At 31.2% G+C, this 22175-nt stretch overlaps 1 protein-coding gene across 1 annotated transcript; it reads left to right on the forward strand.

Moving 5' to 3' along the window:
• The first annotated feature begins 737 nt into the window (after positions 1-737).
• On the forward strand, positions 738-17914 carry LOC145324926 (FMRFamide receptor-like). The gene is made up of 14 exons (XM_080167679.1): positions 738-834; positions 1322-1416; positions 2330-2446; positions 3127-3217; positions 3726-3841; positions 4850-4925; positions 5490-5538; positions 9397-9478; positions 10983-11061; positions 11441-11533; positions 14277-14342; positions 15589-15621; positions 16232-16392; positions 17209-17914. Exons 3-14 carry the CDS (start codon positions 2334-2336, stop codon positions 17477-17479), a joined length of 1230 nt encoding a protein of 409 aa, XP_080023805.1. The 5' UTR covers positions 738-834; positions 1322-1416; positions 2330-2333; the 3' UTR covers positions 17480-17914.
• The last annotated feature ends 4261 nt before the right edge of the window (positions 17915-22175 follow it).

Raw genomic sequence — 22175 nt, forward strand, 5'->3', positions numbered from 1 at the left:
TTTTTATCTTCCGTCAGTTTATTTTTCGCCATTGAACGTTAAGGTCAAGCAAAACTTCATTCATGTTGTTTAGACTTGAAAAAAGCTTTTACTATAATTTATATCCTATCATATAAAACTTCATTCCTATCATTAATGTTATTTAGACTTGAACAAAGCTTTTACTATAATTTATATCCTATTATATAAAACTTCATTCCTATTATTAATGTTTTTTAGACTTGAACAAAGCTTTTACTATAATTTATATCCTATTATATAAAACTTCATTCCTATTATTAATGTTTTTTAGACTTGAACAAAGCTTTTACTATAATTTATATCCTATTATATAAAACTTCATTCCTATTATTAATGTTTTTTAGACTTGAACAAAGCTTTTACTATAATTTATATCCTATCATATAAAGTAGTAACTGCTGAACCGAAATGGTTCTCCTTTTAAGTGAAGCTTATTATAAGTCCAGGCAATGTTTGTAAATATTTTGGGGGAGGGTAATTCTACCCTCCGAAGAAAAAAATTGACAACCCTAATTTTTTTTTACCTTTACATTCTAAAGCTCTAAAATGAGGGATGGGGGGCGAGTCGAGTTCCTCCCTTTTTTTTTTAAATAAAGAAGAAGAAAAAATTGAAATATATGTTCCTTAAAAGCACAATCTCGTCTTTCAGCGCGGTTACAGAGATCTAATTTTTTTTGTATCATAGAGAACTAAACAAAAAAATCTATTTCAGAAATGGCACAAAATTTCACATTTTTGTTTGGTAATTTTGTTAGTACCGACTATTCACACCTAGAAGAATGTGGAGATCCACCCGATGTCAAATATTCTAAGGTAGACAGATAGATAGAAAGATAGATAGATAAGTAGATAGGTAGATAAGTAGATAGATAGATAAGTAGATAGGTAGATAAGTAGATAGGTAGACAAATAGATAGGTAGATAAGTAGATAGGTAGATAGATTAAAAAGATACAATTAATGAAATCAGATTTACATACAGATAGTTATGTAGATAGATAAGTAGTTAGTTGGATAGATAGGTAGATACGTAAATAGAAAGATAATTTTTTTTCAAATAAAAAAAAATAAGGTTTCGTGACTATAATGCTTTTATCCTTTTATAAAAAGTAGTATGTTGTATTTGGTTGTTAGTCAGTTAAGATCTATCTAACCACCAACATTTCTTACGTATTTTAATGCTAAACTGAAGTCTTTAGATGGTTTTGGGCTATTTTTGCAATATCACTCCCTTCATACAAAGACCTCTAAATACTAGGAGCGAAGCTACTAAAAATAGTTATATTTTTTCATGTTTTTAGATATATGAATGGTGGATTTCCGGTATTATACAAAATATAACCGGCATCTTCGGCATCTTTGGAAACTGTATCAGTATTTCTATACTCATCAAAAAGTAAGTATTCATTCTCACATAAACGACCCCTTAAATAATGGATGTAAATATTCTTTTTTTCTCCCTGAGGTAGTCATTTTTATCCCCGAGGTATTTATTTTTTCTCCGAGCATGGCAACCGGTGAACAGAATCTCAGTTCTGCACCACAAGCCTCACACGACTGAATGTCTATACAGTCATATCTATATGAAAATCTGAGAAAATATTTTTAGAAAATTTTTGAATTCTTTTTGAAGATTTAAATTTTTTTTTGAAGATTTTAGAATTTTTATTAATTACTAAAAGAAAGCATAATTACCTCGGGGAAAAAAATGAAAATTAAAAACCAAAACTAAACCACATTTTAGCATAAAAATGAGTTTTTGTTTAAATGAGAATGATATTCATTCCTAAACAAAAAACTGGATAGGAATACCCCATTTATTTAAAAAATAATAAGAAATGAGGGAAAACCTTTGTCCATGTTAAAGTTTATAAATATGCAGTATTTGTGTGTGTATGTTTGTATTAAAAGATCTCACTAACTACTGTGGTATTCTTTTGAACTTCCCAGAAGGAACTCTTTACCAAAAAAAGATAATGCCGTTTAGGAAGCAGCCGCTAAATTTTATACTGTACTGTTATGAATAGTACATTTTATTTCTAGAATGTTTAGCAATAGTTTTTAGGAAAAAGTTTAAACTCTATTTATTTTCTTCTTGTAAGCATTTCTCTTTTAGAATTACACCAGAATTTTAAAATTATTTGGAAAAAAGGACAATAATGTTACTAAATAGCGAAACAACAAAAACAGGCGGAACTCGTTACCATACAGAGTTAAGACTTCCTTTCAATCTTTCCATTAGCTACCATATATTACTTAAAAGTTAAATGCTCGAATTCAAACAAATCTTCAAAAACCAAACTATTTAGGTCAATGAGAAATCTGTTCCATCATTTGTTGGTTTCCCTGTGCTTTGCTGACTTGATCTTCATTATCTCAAATATGGCAATGTCGCTGAAGTCGTTGAATTATGTTGGAGATACAAGGTAAGCTAGTTTTTTTGCCATTGTCCTATCCTTGTTTTCGTGTCTATATAAATGTGAGCTGATAATATTTTTTGGAGAAAATTTTCTAGGGAAGATTTTAAGCTCCCAGAGTCCCAATGTTGAATAAGAAGATAAGCATTTGTTAAGACTTTTTGTTAGAAGACTAGCGGCTGCGCCTTTTGCATGTATGGGCTCTATTTTCAAATTGCAGGGAAGTACAGAAAAATAGCGTAAAGCCATCCATAGACCTGAATTTTAAAAAAAATCCTAAAACCATCACAGGGATTATGTGAAACTTCATAGATTAGAAAACAAAATTTGTTAGATTTTTAGCAGTTTATGTATTTTTAAGCACTTAAAGGATATGTCATTTAAAAGAGTTGTTATTTATAATAGCATGGTATTATAGACATTTTTCTATGGATAGTAAAATGAGAAATTATGAGATTAATTCCTCGGGGCCAATTTAACTGGTATTGTTTTGAAATTTTTAATTCATTATCTTAAATCCAATTTAACTGGTACTGTTTTGAAATTTTTAATTCATTATTCGTGGAAAATTTTCTGTAAAGCGTCGATATGTACATGCTTTTTCATTTGATTAAAAGATAACGGATCAAAAATAAGATATATTGACTAATCTCTTTTAATGAAATGTCTGATATAATTTTATTTTGCAGTGCAGTTTATATAATTGGCGAATGTATTTGCCACTTTGCTATTACCGCATCTGTCTTCCTCACCATGGCTCTGACATATGAGCGATATCAGGTATTATTTGGTATGGCGATTCCTGAAACAATTAGGTACCCTATAATTGTAATTACAAAGTCCGTATGTCCATTTAAATAAAGTTTTTGACAACAATTATATATCTGTTATTATTATCCTATTTATCTCATTTTTGAATAATGATTTCTTGAAAAACAAGGTAAAATGTTATAAGCGAAGCATCTCTATATTCCATTCCTTAAAAGTTTATAAGTATTTCTTGTAAAAGTATCCTGTTCCTATTTACTTAATTTTTGGAAGATTTTTTTCACAATTTACTAAAGTGAAATGTTATAACTTAATAATTTAAAGAGCTTCTGTCAGTATTTAGTTTTGTTTTTGGAGGGGGGGGGGGATGGGCGAGACTAACCATTCAGGGCTCTTTTAACAATAACTAAACCTAACCGAATCTAAAAAAAGAATCGAAAACACTATTTTATTCTAAAAAAAATACGTTTGTGGTCCAGATGCAATTTAAGAGACTATCCTAATTGTTTTTCTCTTTTAGGCAGTACATGAGCCGTACAAGTATATGACCCGGGGTACAAAGTACTCTCACTGGACATTGTTCAACTTTTATGTTGTACCAAGTTGTGTCTGCGCCCTCATCTTCAATATTCCCAGGTAATGTTTCCACTTTACAGTATGGTTACTAAACCGATTCATATCCGCTGGTTTAGATCCAGTTATGGGCCATACTGAAACAATTATAAATTCATTTATCATTTATAGCCAACATAAGATTGCCATTGATTTTGGTCTCCCTTTCATACAATCATAGTATGAAAAAAGGTTGCTATGATATCAACACAAATATGATTGATTTTTTCCCTTATCCTATTTTGTAACGTATAATTTTTTTTTGTCTGTAGCTTAAGATTTCGATAACAACTAAATAATTAAAATCTTCATTATATGGGAGCATCACTTAAGTTCCGGGATGGTTTTAGGTTATTTTTCTATCTTTCCCTAACCTAAGTATCATATATCCCATCCACTATCCCAGTATACCTAAAATGTAATGAAACTTTCAATATGAATGTTATTAATGATTGCATTCATGAAGAATATCAATAGAAATTAATATTCTGTGTAATTTTCATTCATTATGGGTTATTTGTGTACAAACTTACATTCTACACACACACACACACATACATCTCACTATTTTGGCCAATAGAAGCCTATCAATTACCAAATAGAATATCTGGAAATATTTTTCAAATGCACTTTTTCTGAAAAAGGGTCAAGTTATGCAAAACTTTATAAATATTAATAGACACACACACACACCCTACTACTTGGGCATATAGACATCCAATTGCTGAATAGGATTTTCCAGTATGGCTTCCAAACCGATTAATATCTGCTGGGTTAAAACCGGTTCTCAGCCACACTGAAAATCATGTATTAGAATATCAAAATAAAAGTTAGCCAAAACTGGTTTTTAATCTTCTGCTATGGCAAATTTTTCTTTTAATTGTAGGTAGAAATAAAAATATCTACATATTTTTCAAAAGGGCATTAAAAGTTCGACCTAGAATTTTTTAGGTATACCTATTCCCTATGTCTACCTATTTTCCTACAAAATATTTTATAATAATTTTATTTAAATATCATTGTTATATTCAGGTATACAGTGCAATGGTTCACTATTGTAAATAAAACAATGCCACAAGTATTTTTGAAGTTCGTCTTGTGTTATCAGGTATGGAGATGGATAGACAGATATATAGAAAAATAGGTAGATAGGTAGATAGATAGATAAGATATACAATCAATGGATGAAAACTAATTTCCTATCTTATTATTTTCTAATTTCCACTTCACACATTCCAGAGCTGTCAAATATTATTAGGCTACAGGGAATAGGACAATGGACAAAAAAGAAATTACTCGAAATTCTTATCATTTTTAGTTTTTTTGGCTGTTAATTATTTTAGTCATAAAAGTCTTATTGTAAAGTTTTCTTATTTTTTTTGCTAAACAACCTTAAGGACTTTTTATTGAATTTTGACTGGTTGGTTCATTTAGTTAAGTGTCCAGACGTTTCAACCACTAATTATACTCTAAAGAAGGGATAGTTTTGTATATCAACATTAGGAATGTTCATCAGTTTATTGGCCATTGTCTTATCACTTTAAATTCCTTCATATTGTATTACACAGCTAAATGTGTAATACAATGCAATATATAGGTTGTTAACCCGCGACAAAATATATTTTTAGAAATACAGTACTTAGCTGCTCTAATCATTATTCAACTGTTTTAGGTTTTTCATCCTTTGTTAACCACTGGCCTTATACCGCTCATAATTCTAAGTAAGTATTATTTTTAACCCGCAAAGAGTGTTCTATAAAGCTTACTCTCTCTCACTATGTATGTAAAAAATAGTTTTTCATAAAAAATTTTATTTTAACGTTAAGATTAATGGGTAAATAATATCCTTTTTTAAAAATCTCATTTGTTCATTTTTTGTTAGCAGCCCTTTCTTCCTTATATATAGATATAAGAATTATAGGTTTAATAGAATGTTTTATTATAATAATCAAATATGTATATTGCTATGTTAAAAATACATTACATTTATTTATATTTGTAGTTTGCTTCTTTTTGTTATAAATTTGCGTGTTATGACTGTTTTCAGTCTTGTTTAGTAGTAAAACTACCCTGTAACTACTTACGTCTGTAACACTGTAAGCTGAAATTCACCTGGCAAAAAATTTGTTGGATTATTGGATAATATTAATATTCATAATATAATATTTTGGATCATGGAAAGAAAACAAAGTCATTCCTTAATTAGGACAGAAGTCACCTTCCTAGGAAGGACATAAGTAGCTTCCCTTATGTGAGAATTTGTTAGATGAAGGGCATAACTTGTCTCCCTTAACAAAGATTTTGCAAGATGAAGGACATAAGTAGCCTCCCTTCACCACACAAAACCTAGCTTTTTGGTCCTTCACATAGCAAAATCTTGCATAAAATAGTTTATCTGTCCTTCACATAGCAAATTCTTGCAAAACATAGCATTTATGTCCTTCACATAGCAAATTCTTGCAAAACATAGCAAATTCTTGCAAAACATAGCATTTATGTCCTTCACATAGCAAATTCTTGCAAAACATAGCAAATTCTTGCAAAACATAGCAAATTCTTGCAAAACATAGCAAATTCTTGCAAAACATAGCATTTATGTCCTTCACATAGCAAATTCTTGCAAAACATAGCAAATTCTTGCAAAACATGGCAAATTCTTGCAAAACATAGCATTTATGTCCTTCACATAGCAAATTCTTGCAAAACATGGCAAATTCTTGCAAAACATAGCATTTATGTCCTTCACATAGCAAATTCTTGCAAAACATAGCAAATTCTTGCAAAACATAGCAAATTCTTGCAAAACATAGCATTTATGTCCTTCACATAGCAAATTCTTGCAAAACATAGCAAATTCTTGCAAAACATAGCAAATTCTTGCAAAACATAGCAAATTCTTGCAAAACATAGCAAATTCTTGCAAAACATAGCATTTATGTCCTTCACATAGCAAATTCTTGCAAAACATAGCAAATTCTTGCAAAACATGGCAAATTCTTGCAAAACATAGCATTTATGTCCTTCACATAGCAAATTCTTGCAAAACATAGCAAATTCTTGCAAAACATAGCAAATTCTTGCAAAACATAGCATTTATGTCCTTCACATAGCAAATTCTTGGAAAACTTAGCATTTATGTCCTTAACATAGCATTTTGGTCCTTCACATAGCAAAATCTCACAAAACATAGGTTTTTCTGACCTTTTTCTACCAGGAGATCAGAACTAAATCAGAACACACATAACAAGAGTTTTACATAATTTAACTCTGCATAAATTATGATAATTCATTATTATTGCCCCTCCCCCCCCCCCTATTTAAAATTTACCCCTGCATAAATTATGATAATTCTTTATTATTACCCCTCCCCCCCCCCCCTATTTAAAATTTACCCCTGCATAAATTATGATAATTTATGCTGAGTTAAATGTACTGTTTGAACTTCTATCTAACAGGATTTGAGAACTGGGAGGTTGTGACACAAAAGAGGCCAGCTATGGTGCCATGTAGGAAAAGTGGCATTGCATTCTAGGGCCTAAAAGGCGTCACAGCTGGCCCCTTTTCAGTCCATCATATGACATGGGAAGGAGGTTGAGGAGCATTTTATGCAGTCTAAATTCCCAAGAATGCAATGCCACTTTTCCTACATGGCACCACCTCCCATGTCATATGATGGACACAAAAGAGGCCAGCTATGACGCCTTTTAGGAAAAGTGGCATAGCATAGTGGAATTTAGGCTGCATAAAATGCTCCTCAACCTCCTTCCCATGTCATATGATGGACTGGAAAGGGGCCAATTGAATAATTGTTAATCTGAATGTACTATGTAAACACTCTTGTTATGTGTGTTCTGATTAAGTTCTCATATCCTGTTAGATAGAAGTTCAAACAGTACATTTAACTCAGCATAAATTATCATAATTTATGCAGGAGTAAATTTTAAATAGGGGGGGGGGGAGGGGTAATAATAAAGAATTATCATAATTTATGCAGAGGTAAATTTTAAATAGGGGGGGGGGAAGGGGTAATAATAATGAATTATCATAATTTATGCAGAGTTAAATTATGTAAAAATCTTGTTATGTGTGTTCTGATTTAGTTCTGATCTCCTGGTAGAAAAAGGTCAGAAAAACCTATGTTTTGTGAGATTTTGCTATGTGAAGGACCAAAATGCTATGTTAAGGACATAAATGCTAAGTTTTCCAAGAATTTGCTATGTTTTGCAAGAATTTGCTATGTGAAGGACATAAATGCTATGTTTTGCAAGAATTTGCTATGTGAAGGACATAAATGCTATGTTTTGCAAGAATTTGCTATGTTTTGCAAGAATTTGCTATGTTTTGCAAGAATTTGCTATGTGAAGGACATAAATGCTATGTTTTGCAAGAATTTGCTATATTTTGCAAGAATTTGCTATGTTTTGCAAGAATTTGCTATGTTTTGCAAGAATTTGCTATGTGAAGGACATAAATGCTATGTTTTGCAAGAATTTGCTATGTTTTGCAAGAATTTGCTATGTTTTGCAAGAATTTGCTATGTGAAGGACATAAATGCTATGTTTTGCAAGAATTTGCTATGTTTTGCAAGAATTTGCTATGTTTTGCAAGAATTTGCTATGTTTTGCAAGAATTTGCTATGTGAAGGACATAAATGCTATGTTTTGCAAGAATTTGCTATGTTTTGCAAGAATTTGCTATGTGAAGGACATAAATGCTATGTTTTGCAAGAATTTGCTATGTTTTGCAAGAATTTGCTATGTTTTGCAAGAATTTGCTATGTGAAGGACATAAATGCTATGTTTTGCAAGAATTTGCTATGTGAATGACAGAAATGCTATGTTTTGTGAGGTTTTGCTATGTGAAGGACAGAAAAGCTAAGTTTTGCAACTTGAAGGACATAAGCAGCCTTCCTAATGTAAGAATTTGTCAGACAAAGGACATAAGTCACCTCCCTTAAGTTAGATTTTGTTAGATGAAGGACATAAGTAGCCTTCCTTAGACCAATTTTCAGTGACTTCTGTCCTAATTAGGAATGACTTTGTTTTCTTTCCATGATCCATATTTTTATTCACGGTGGAATGAATTACCGAATCTACCGGTCAATACCTACCAGTACGCTCACAAATATATATATTCAAGGTGGAATGAATTACCAAACAATACCTGACAGTACGCTCACAAATTTTTATATTGAAGGTGGAATGAATTACTGAATTTACCGGTCAATACCCGCCTGTACGCTTCTAAATATTTATATTCATGGTGGAATGAATTACCGAATCTACCGATCAATACCTACCAGTACGCTCACAAATATATTCAAGGTGGAATGAATTACCAAACAATACCCGACAGTATGCTTTCAAATTTTTATATTGAAGGTGGAATGAATTACTGAATCTACCGGTCAATACCTACCAGTACGCTAACAAATATATATATTCAAGGTGGAATGAATTACCGAATTTATCGGTCAATACCCACCAGTACACTCACAAATATTTATATTCAAGGTGGAATGAATTACTGAATCTACCAGTAAATACCCACCAGTACACTCACAAATATTTTTATTCAAGGTGGAATGAATTACCGAATTTATCGATCAATACCCGACAGTACGCTCACAAGCAGTAGAAGACGAAGAGCTAAACATTTCAGGTAACTTTAAATTAGAACTATTAGTTTAGTTGACCCCTTGTTTTAATTTTCGTTTTTAAAGGAATTTTTTGGGGGATGGTATTTTTCCATTTTTTTGAGGGGGGGGTGTCCAACACTCCTAGAAAATAGCTTAAACCATCACAGGACCAGTAGGTATATTCCCTGAGGAGTAAAGCCCAATCGGTACAGTGGTTACCAAGATCTTAAGCTTCAGACAGACAGATGGACAGACAGACAGACATCGTTCTGCTTTGTATTATAGATAGACAGAAAGACATCATTCTGCTCTTTTACTTTAGATAAAAAGTTATAAAAAAATAATACTGAACCTTTGTTATTTAACTTTAATCATTCTACTAAAAGATTCGTTTAATTGCTAATTTGCTGATTCCAAGATTTTTGATTGGCTTTCATAATACATATCTGTAATTTATGATGATTTAATTTGCAATAACAAGGAAATTTCTATAAATTGAATTATAAATTAGCAGTAAATTGATGTAATTAATCCTTAATTAAAAGAAATGTAGGGGGAGGGGGTGGGAGGGGGTTTAAGGGTCTTTACTCCCATTTTAATCAAATTACCACTAATTAATAAAGTTGTTGTAAACTTAGCAAAGCCTTTATTGAATAATAAGATAATAATTAATTGTAAATAAGTAATAAAGTTTTAAATACAACGCATTAGTTAGAATGCTAATAAACGTTTAGTACCAGAATAATTTTAGCCGCCAATCTTAAAAGGCAGCCAAGAAATAATATATAATAATATATATAATCACGGACGAACTTACGGTCGGGCAGACAAAATGAATTAAAGAGTAGCTTCCCCAATAAAAAAGAATATTAAGTTAGGATACTGATGTAACTTTTTCATTATCTCTTACCATCTTTTTCCGAAGCCCCAGAACACAAATCTTTCGTCTGTCTATTGAACGGTTATCGAATATACGTGGATATTATGACAGAGTAAAAATTGTCGTAAAAATAGGTTGCTAACGTGGACATCACTTATTGGTCAGTTCGTTTATCCAGTAGAAGAGGAGGGGAGATGATGGGATAAAAGAGTGGAGGGGGTTCGATATTTTACACAGCAACAAGTTTTATTATGATTACATTATAATTTAACTAGCGGCTTCGCCCCTAGCCTCTAGGGGCTTTGCCCCAAGAGGTGATAAAAATTTTTTTTTTGGCGAAATACGTAAAAGGACCATGGAAATCCTCAACGCAAAAAAAAAAAAATGGGGGAAGGATTTTTTGTTTTTTGGGGGGTTGGGGGTGTCCCAACCCCCAAGAAAATAGCCTAAAACCACCACAGGACCAGTAGGTATATTCCCTGAAGAGTAGAATTCGATCGGTTCAGTGGTTACCGAGATCTTGAGGGATGGACGGACGGACAGACAGACAGACGGACAGACATCGTTCTACTTTGTATTATAGATATCCAAGTAATAATAAATGAATTGCCAATTGTATTATATCTGAATATTTTATTTGTTATTAGAATGGCTCGTATTGCAGTTGCCCTGGTTATTCTGTTCACAATTTTTAATGCGCCAAGAATAACAATTGGAATATATGAGGTAAGTAATCCTTTATAGATAAACTAGCGGCTATACCCCCAGAGGCATCTAGGAGCTCTTGAGGAGGGAAGAGTTGAATTCGCTATCCCAATTTTATATTTAAGAAGAAAAAAAATTTTATTGGGGAGGTAATTTTTTTCTAGGGGCGATTTGGAAGGGTGGTGGTATTTATAGAATGGCTGGGCTTCTAATATGAGTTAATTTCCAAAACCGCTGGATTAGAACCGGTTCTAAGCTATGATAAAAAATAATGTATCGTATTTCCACGAATATTGAAATAAAAATCGTGAAAAAAATAACAGTTATGTTAGCCTGGGCTTTCGGCTTCTCGGGTCTAATAAAAACTGGTTTTGTTCTTTAATTTTCACTATTTTTCTAGTTTTCAAATTTCTGGATGATTTTTGACTGCTTCAAACATGGACGCAATTACTACGTCCCCACAATTCAGCTGATTGCTGATATTTTTGCACAGGTACTCATTTTAGATAGTAAAAAAGATAGATAATAGACAGATAGAAAAATAGATAATAGATAGAAAGAATGATAAATAGATAGGAAAGAATGATAAATAGATAGAAAGAATGACAGATAATAGACATAAAGAAAGATAGACAATAGATAGCTAGAAAGATAGATAATAGATAGAAATAATGATAGATAATAGATAGAAAGAAAGATAGATAATAGATAGAAACACAGATTATAGATAGAAAGACTGATAGGTAATAGATGAAAGAGACATAGATAATAGATAGCAAGACTGATTTATACTAGATAGAAAGAAAGATAGATGATAGATAGATAGAAAGATAGATAATAAATATATAGACTAATAGATAATAGACGGAAAGAAAGATAGATAATAGATAGAAAGACTGATAGATAATAGACAGATAGAAAGATAGATAGAATGATAGATAATAGATAGAAAGAATGATAAATAATAGATAGAAAGACTGATAGGTAATAGATAGAAAGAGAGATAGATAATAGATAGCAAGACTGATATATACTAGACATAAAGAAAGACAGATTATAGATAGAAAGACTGAAAGATAATAGAAAGAAAGATAGATAGATAATAGATAGAAAGACTGATAGATAATAGATAGCTAGAAAGATAGATAATAGATAGAAAGAAAGATAGACAATAGATAGCTAGAAAGATAGATAATAGATAGAAAGAAAGATAGATAATAGATAGAAAGATAGATAGAATGATAGATAATAGATAGAATAATGATAGATAAGGGATAGAAAGACTGATTGATAATAGATAGGAAGAAAGATAGATAATAAAAGTAGAAATACTGATAGAAAATAGATTGAAAGAATGATAAATAATAGATAGAAAGAAAAATAGATAAAAAAATAGCATAGTTATATTGGTCTTTGTACAATGTACATTGACTAGTACGGTTGAGCCCTTAGCATCTAGGAATTCTTTATCGATGAAACAGAAAAGGGCAAAAAAAGCCTAAAATCTGCAAGATATAAATCTAAAAATAAAATAGCCTAAAATCAACCCAGTGCCTATGTAAAGCGTTCCTAAAATGAAGAACTTAATCCGTTAAATAGTTATCGAAATCTTAGGCTACAGAAAAAACTTACTACTTAATATGATAGAATGTTTTAAAATAAATGTATTACTCTTAATTGATTGGAAAGATATATTATTGGATTTAGATTAATATATTATTAGTTATTTCTCACATCGTATTATAAACAGCTTTCCGCGGATATAGAATGTACAATTATAAGATTAAAACCAGTTTTTTAGCCCCGAGGTGCCGAAGGCACGGGCTAAAAAACTGGTTTTACTCATATGATTGTACATTTTTATATTCGTAGAAAGCTGGATATAATACGATGCTAGACATAGTTTTTTCGTGTGGATGAGAACCGGTTCCTATCCACCGGATTCGAATGAATACGAGAAATTAATGACACACTAATACATACCAGGGATCTAAAGGGATAAGCCAATGCTCGATACATTGATATACATCCCCAATGTTAAGGCACAAAATTACCCCTACTGTAGATTGCAATTAGTGGTTGAAACGTGTGAACACTTAACTAAATATGCCAATTATGCCAAAGACAATTATGTACATACGTAGCGCAGCAATTACAAGCAATATTTTCTCAGCTGCTAATACACATTTATGTCAGAAATGTAATAATATCAATGAGCAACTATTTCTTAGCTGACTTTGTCACTTTGTCCATTGCAATGTGGCGGAGAATAAATTTGTATGGGACAATTTGGATTTTCTTGCCTTCTATTAACGTTATAAGCTTGAAAATTCTTGTTAAGACCTACAAAGCATCTACTATAACTCACGCCGTCCGTCTGTCCATTTTCCTGTATTTTTGGTCAACCGTTTTACATTTGTAAACTTTAAAACTTTATGAAATTGTCATCCTTGTTCCATAGTAGATTAATAGTTATTCTTTTTAATATTAATTTATCATTAATGTATTTACAAATTGATAATAGAAATAATTAGGATTGAAAAAGAAATATTATATGAATAAGTCTTTTAGAAACGTGACTCTTTATATTCTGCTACCGGCTGTCCTATAGATTTCAAACTTTGCATGGTGATTCCTGTAGTAGTTAAATACGATTTAGACAGCGTAGCAACTATATAATCATTACCTGAATTTCCGTACGTCCATTTTAAACATGTTAATTTTTCTACTTTTTTAACAACAAATTTTTATGTGTTCTAACTATCCGATTGATCTGAGTTTTGGTATATTGATTTCTGGGACAACAAAGTACAATATAATAAGCGAAGCAACTCTATAATTAAGTTCTAAAAATATAAGTATGTCCATAAAAATTATCCTGTATTAAGCAGTTTTTCAACAAATTTACTTACAATTTTGCTTTGACTCTTATAATTTATATTATGATTATTCAGTTCTGACACTATACAAGTGTTAATGTCCGTTTGTCCTACCGTTTCAGTGCTTCGCTTTTATGGATGTTGTCATCCTTGTGAAATTCGTTGGCTTGGTTACTAAAATTCCGATGAGTTACAAGAAGTGTCTAAACTTTTCAACCATTGTTTTTAATAAAAAGAAAATGCAATTTTGTTTATCAATATTAGGGATGAGGATAAGTTTAACGTCCATTGTATTATTTCTTAGAATCCCGTAAAAACGAGGTTTGGTGATACATAAATTTTATATATTTTTTTCAGTATTTCGCGGTGCTGAATTCCAGTGTCAACTTTGTTGTCTACTGCATGCTGGGATCACAGTTCCAGGTATGAAATAATTGTTCTATTCATTTCAAACTTTTTATGTTTTTTTTTATTTATTTCACTTGTGGTGATCTGTATTCAAAGGCGATAAAAAGAAATGAAAAAAAAACTTAAACAATTCTTGGACCTATGCGAAACTCCCTATTATGAAATTTTCAATCGGTTCAGTGGTTAGTGAGATCTAAACGAACAGAATTAAAGCCTTAAGTCTTTAAATGATAAAAAGAAATTTTATAACTTTTTAAAATGTTAAATCTTAATTATTCTAATTCAAAAGTATTTATGTTAAACTTTTTTTCCACTAAAATTACTCAATAAGAATATATTGTTCTTATTTTAAAAATTTTTGAAGAACCCTTTAATCTTGCCAATTACTTATAAAATGATTTTGAAAAGGAAAAACTACTATTGATTAATTGATAATTACACCTACGAAGAAATAATCTCTTTTATAAGATACATTTTATATGATTCTCGAAAGCCATATCATAATTAAATTTAAGTTATTTGATAGGATTAATTAAGGATTATTCAGAAGCAAAGTTTGAAAAGGAAACACTAAAGAATACATTACCTACGAAGAAATACTCTCTTTCATAAGATACATTTTATATGATTCTCTAAAGCCATATGAGAATTATAGTTAATTAAGGACTATTTGAAGCAAAGTGTGAAAGGAAACCCTACAATACATACGTTAATTACACCAAAAAGTAGTTTATATGATTCTTTACATATATATAACATATCATTTATTTAACTTTAGCATTTATAAATTCAGTAATAAAAAAATATTATTATCAACTGTAAATCAAAAATAAGGATTCACAACTCAAACTTAACTAAGAGCGAACAAATCACTATTTTTTTCATATTTGTTAATACTTTGAGATGTAGATAGTTGTTGGTAAAGGCTTTTGGATTAAATTTATTTGATAAAAATTTTTAAAAAGAACAATTAGATAAGAGAAAACATTACTGATGAGATATTACTGAAAGAAAAAAATGAATACATAAAATATTTTGAATTATGATATTAATAACTAAATTACTAATAATTAACTAAAATACAGTAATTTATAATAATCTTATCATATATTGAATAGTCTGTTAAAAATATTGTTTTACACACAAGGTTAATAATGAAGAAATGTTTTTTTTTTAAAGATAATTGATTACCTACCAATGTAACTTTTTCATACAAGTTTCACCTCTTGTAACTATTTTTAACTTTTGTTATTATTTTTAGGCTGAGTTTCTGTCCATCATGGGAAAATTCCTGGTAATTATTTCTAAAATTGTCAAACTAAATAAAATAATTAAACAAAGATGCGGCCATTTCTACAGCTAGCAAAAGTATTGTCGCTGTATTTTTGTCAATTTAATTATCAGGTGCATAGTTGGAAATATTATTTTACTCACTGACAAAATTAAACATTTACCACTGTCAAGTAGAAAATATCAGTTTAATTCGACCAATGACAAGAGTTGAATACTCCACCCTCCTGCTATTGGTGGAATCAGACATTATGTCTCTTGGGTAATCCCTCTACTCAACTGTCATTAACACAGTTTAATTGTATTTTTTACCATAAGAATTCAATCTTATATTGACATAATAACCAGAGACCTAAAGGGTTAAGAAATGGCCGATAAATTGATGCACAATCCCAATGATGATACAAAAAATAGTGATTATAATTAGTGGTTAAAATTTTTGAACACTAAAATTAATGAAACAACCAATCTAAATTCAGTCCCCAAAGTTGTCAACGAATAAGAAAACGTTATATAAAACTTTGGGGACTAGTGTTTTAACAGCCAATTGTCCCTCCTCTTTCTCTGAAAATAACACTATGGCAAGAAATATATGAAAAATCTTCTTTTTTTAGCCGCCGAGTCCCGTGGTGATCGTTGAGGTAGAACACGAAGAGCTAGAAGGAGATGAGGGTCCCAGTGGGGAGGAGGATAATCCGTTTGGCCACATCAATCTAGCGGCGAGTCAACAACAGATCTTGCAGCCTCAACACGCAGAAAGCCAAATTTTGACTGGGTAAATATCTTTTCCAATTTATTTTCAAATGAAAAAAATAACTTCATCTTCAACAACGGATCTTAAGGGATAGGGTGTCCCATAGTGTAGTGGTTAGCGCACTACGCTGTGTGGTTGGGAGAAACCGAGTTCAAGTCCCCACATAGACTTTGCACTTGGTTGACAAATGCTGTCGCAATTTGTCAGATTATGATCACGCAACCTTCCCTAAGATGCCCTAGGGTTGTATGGGGGGAGATTTGTAGGAAGTTAGGATTCTACAAATTAAGCAGCTCTAACCATCTTTCCCTCATCCATGCTCCTCATATGAGAGTGCCATTAATTAGTGTGGCTTAATATGGAACACCTGCCAAAACTCTAGGCCAGGGTGATGTAATAATTGAGTAGCTTCCACGAGAATTGCGGGTCAGCTTGTAATGTAACATAGAATACAATCATCTGTGCGCGAAGCTTACCAATCTAGGATTGGCCAAAGGATTCTCACTTCCAGTCTCCGTGTGCATCTGAGTCCTAACTTCAGAGAATTAAGGCTACAACAACAACAACAACATAAACCAAAAAATCTGTTCTATCGAGATATAATTCCGTAACTTTGTATGTAAGATTGTGTGTAGGTATACCTGTTTAGCTTCGTTAGTTCTGTTGTTTATTGATGGAATTTAACATTTATTGTTTTTGTTTTAAAAAAGATTTTTTTATTTGAGTGGATTAGAACCTTTTGAAAGTCTAGCCTTAAACCTTCCCTGTACGAATGTAAAATACTTTTAAAAATTGTGGAACATTCTTTAAATTTAGTATAGAATATTTGCTTTTTAGGAGTAAAAACTCGTCACAGCAAGATATCTCCATGGTACCATGTTACAGCTGTGACCATCAACAATCCTCCCTTCCTTGTTCAAGTGAACATTCCAGTTCTGCAAGCTGCCACACTGACACTTCCTGTCGTAGTTGTGAGCGACCAGAAGCTGTTTGTGATGGTTCAGTGTCCAAGCTGCCTAATGTGGGTCCTGGAAAATCCATGATTCCAAATACCTACAATAATCAACGTAAACAAGTATCAAAAATAAAAAAGCATTGCTTTTTATAGTGGAAGGAGTTTGAGAATACAAAAGAAATCGAGTTTTAAGAAAACTATTTTTTTTAGTAACAGCTATGAAGTTTAATGTTGTGATTTGTTAGTAGCGAAGCTACTCTATAATTTGAAATGTCCGTCTGTATGTCTGAAACGTTTTGGGGGAAACGTGGTTTACTCGGCTCCTATAAAAGATAGACAGTTGAAATTTTTAAGGATCAAATATGTTATCATTCTTCATATTTTCATTAAGTTTCATTGAGATAAGTCAATTAATTGGGGTGCTAGATCGATTCATAGATTTTTAAGTTTTCATGATTATTATTATAGATAGAAGTCTAAAATTTTCAAGGATCAAATAAATTTAAATTCTGCACACTTCTATGAAGTTTCGGTGAGATTTGCTTATTGGTTGGGGTGCTAGATCGATTCCTAGTTTTTTTTAAGTGTTCAAGTTTTTTTTCAACTCCTAGCCCAGATAGAGGGCTGAAATTTTCAGGGATTGAATAAGTTTACATTTTACATAATTCCACAAAATTTCATTAAGATTTACTTATTGGTTGTGGTGCTAGATCGATTCCTAGATTTCCACATTATAAATCATGAAAGGTTTCGTGATTTTATATAAATTTTTATTTTGTATTTAAGTACTCTATAGTTCATTCTGGATGTTCTTCCATGATTTTTGAGCTTCGCTACTTATGGATGTTGTCATCCTTGTTATATTGTAAAATGTTAATTGTATCAATACATTTTATAGTTACTATTAAGTGTTCACATATGGAACAAGGAAATGCACATTTTTTTAAAAATCCTTAGAAAATTAATTTTTAAATCAGGGTTTGCCAATTTTCTGTTCCTATTTTTTTCTACTAGTGGCTGTGCTCCTAGCACCTAGGAGGCCTGTATTCAAAAAGCTTGTAAAGGGACTAAAAATATAAATGAACTATCCAAACACTTGCATTGAAAATTTCACAAAATGGAATGCTCAATCAATTGGTCGACAAACCAAAAATCTTATTTCTTTGAATGGTTATTTTGTGCTGAGCCCATTGTTTAACTTTTAACTAATAATATCAAAGTTTCGTTTAAATTTTCGCTTCATTGTGCAAATACTTGTCTGGTGATACTTTACATGTGGAAAATCGAACAATGAAAAATGGAAAATTGTGTCACCTATACTGTAAAAAATAAAATTAATTGACTTAAAATATTGTAAATAAAATATCATACATGGTAAATTTATTAAAGTGTAAATTGTAACTTTTTATTGTTTTATATTAAACATAAATAAATTAATTAGTTTAAATCAATTGTCTTATTTCTTAAACAACTATTTTTTATCAAAAAGTTAATTTAAAAAATTGAATAGCGTGGCATTTTGTATAAAATTTGTTATAAGTAAAAAAATGTAACTAAGATATTAAGATTTGTTTGCGTTATTATCAAGAACTAGTAATAAACAAGATTAGCATAAGTAGAGAAGCTCAGCATATAAAAGCACTTAAAAACAAGAATGAGGGTGGAGAGAGGGTTGTAACTTGTCAACCCCTTCCTCCAAATAAAATTTTTTAAGATACATAACATTTTACCCCTCCCCCTTTAGATTTTACTTCAGGTGAGGTCCCAGTAAATGCCATTTATCGCGGACGTACGCGGTCATGCGTCATATTGGAAGGATGATGCTAGTATTCGCTATTTGATTTACTATTTTTCTCTAAAAGATAAAAGCGATGCTTGCAAGATTATTTATTTCGCTATAATATAAAGATAAATTTATCTTAAAGCGCGAAATCTAAGATCTGAGGCTTATAACTCTTACAAAGTAAACCTATATTGAGGCTTTTCTTTCTGAAATTTGCGAAGCTACTCTATAATTAGAGTATGAGTATGGAGCATTTTTAAGTAAATAACATTCATAGCATTTTGACTGCTTAATGATAGCTTTTGTCTTTTGCAACTGATTTCCACATATCTTTGGTGCAAGTGATCCGTTTTTCAACATTTTTTGTGGTTAAAAATAACAACATTAATACTAAATTCACCGTCGTTCTTTAAGGGATGAACACAGTAATAGTGTCTGACTGATTATGACGTAACAAAAAAAATTAGCCAATGAGAGGCCACTATAAATTTTACCATTGGTCAATAACGGCCTCTCATTGGCTAATTTTTATTTGTTACGTCATAATCAGTCAGACACTATTACTGTGTTCTTAAGGGATTTTTGTGTCCTTAGATGAAAGGACAAGTAGCTAGATTTTATTTAATGATTTTTTTGGTCTGATTTTCATAATTTTGTGTGTAATAGTATGAAACTTAAATGTTCAGATAATAGACATCTACTTTTTATGTTTTTTTTTCATGAAATCTTTTTATTTTTTTTGAGCTTCGGTACTTATGGATGTTGTCAGTTGAAATATACACCATAGAATCAGAATTAAAGTATAAGCCAACTTATTGTGTAAATTTCTGATCCATGTCGATGAAAAATCTCTGAAAAGATATTTATTTTGGAGCCACGCAGTCTGGCATGGCCATGTCTATCAATCTGTGTGTCCACAGAATTTGTTGGTCATTTCGGACAATAACGGTTGTTTTGTTAGTTGTAAGTAAAAGCATTTTTCACTTCGATTAAGAACCATTTATTGTATAATTTTTTTTACAATTTTCAACACAAGAAATTAATAAAAAGAAAGCTATTATTCTTTATTGTTTTGTTAGATCGGGCCCTAGACCCTTTAAAGCCAACGAAATAGGGATTAATCATATATTTTAATTATCTGCGATCAAAAATCAATGAAAATTTATAAAATTATTCTTTTAAATAATAAAATGTCTCCATTGTAGTCTTTGTGGTATAAAAAAAGAACAACTCTATAAAAGACTAATTGAAGAACTTGCACACCACTGGTCAATCACAAGATATCGTCCATAAGATACAATCCTAAACTACCTGAAAAGCCCTAAATAATTTACATATGAAATTAAAAAAGGCCTAACACGTAGATTCATAAATATATATTTAGTAAATATATGGTAAGGAACAGAGGATCCGTTCTTTATTTGAAAACAAATTTTGAATTTCATTATTTATCATTTGTATATTCAACATTAGAATAAAACACTAGAGGGAGAAAGGGTTAAATATTAACTGTATCTCCCCATCGCAACCACCTTGTGCAACCTTTCTATTGGGTCATTGAAAATTAACCAATGGTATCGCTTATAATAACACAGCCAAGTAACAGAAAATAATTTAGAAGCAGACGAAAGAGGTCTTTGAAAAAGGAAGGGAGGTAGTTGTCTAAACTATAAATCTGTTTATTCAACTACCCAAGCATAAAATGGAATTAACTAAATATAGTACATGCATATACCTATAGATTAGTTATTTTCTCATCGTATTAGAGATAGGTCCCCGCAGATATTAAAATGAAAAATTATATAATCAAAATTAGTTTTGTCAGCCCCGAGGGGCCGAAGTTCCAGGCTTACAAGACTGGTATTGATTTTATGATTTTTATTTGGATATTAGTGGAAAATTGTTTGTAATATTGTGCAATGTACTATTTTTCAGTATGGCAGAGAACCGGTTATAATCCAGCGGATATTAATCGGTTTCTAAGCCTTACTGGAAAAGATATAATGAATAATTTTAACTACTCAGCTATATTAATGAAACTAATATCCTTATACTAAAGTAACAGGATGTCTGTCTGTTTGTGTGTTTGTTTGTACCAAAGGATCTCGCCGATCGGGTTCTCCTTAACAGGGTAGCTTCTCATAAGTCCCGAGAAGGTTTATAGCTATTTTAGGGGAGGGTACCACCACCCTCCTAGGAGAAATAACAAAAATCGAAATTGTTTTTACGCTTCTCGATTTTACAAAGAGATTCCAACGCAACATAAACGTCAACCTAACACAGACATATTTTAAATAAAAAAAACATTTAAAGTGCCCCTAGAGGCCTTTAGGGGCGTAGCCGCTAGTAGTATATATAGCTGAGGGCAGTGTAGGTCTGAAAAACCAATGCACCTTGCCCAAAGGGAAGCCCCCAACCCACTAACACGCACATACGCACATAATCCGGGAAAGGAATGAATATTTGTAAAATCTATTAAAACCATGGATCTTAAGAGATGAATCATTATGTTCATTAAAATTCCTATTTTGTATATTAAAATTGGTTGCGGAAAAGTTTGGACACTGTTAGTTTGCACCAACCAATCAAGATCTAATAAATGTATCCAAAGTTAATGAGCCAACGAAAACGGAGTAAAAAACTTTGGGTACCAGTGTAATTTACAGTTTAAGGTCCCCTCACTTTTCGTTTAATATGATACTTTTAGATTGAAATTAAAGGGGTCAAAAAATGTTATAGGAATGTAAATTATTCTGGTACCAAAAGTTTTAAAAACATATTTTCTCATTCTTTAAAAACTTTTCAAACAGATTCTACAAATCTGTTAATTTATGTATTATCTTTAAAGATGTTCATCAATTAATTATCAAATTTCTGTTCAAAACTTTGACTGTTCTATTTTTCTAGTTAAAAATATAACTAGCGGAAATTTTCGTCGATTTCCCTGGGGAGGGTGTTGGTACCCTCCCCAAAAATAGTTATAAACCTTCCCAGGACCTATGAGAAGCTACCCTGTTAAGGAGAATCCAATCGGTTTAGCGGTTAGCGAGATTCTTCGGTAAATAC

The sequence above is a fragment of the Acartia tonsa genome, chromosome 7, assembly GCF_053477335.1.
Source record: "Acartia tonsa isolate MP-2025a chromosome 7, ASM5347733v1, whole genome shotgun sequence".
In the NCBI taxonomy this organism is placed as follows: Eukaryota; Metazoa; Arthropoda; class Copepoda; order Calanoida; family Acartiidae; genus Acartia; species Acartia tonsa.

Bases quoted from the DNA above. Each gene is read 5' to 3' on its own strand.
- LOC145324926 (XM_080167679.1), top strand. From the start codon at position 2,334: ATGAGAAATCTGTTCCATCATTTGTTGGTTTCCCTGTGCTTTGCTGAC. The intron at 3,218-3,725 runs GTATTATTTGGT...TTTCTCTTTTAG, and splicing joins TGACATATGAGCGATATCAG to GCAGTACATGAGCCGTACAA. The intron at 5,539-9,396 runs GTAAGTATTATT...TTTTTATTCAAG, and splicing joins TATACCGCTCATAATTCTAA to GTGGAATGAATTACCGAATT.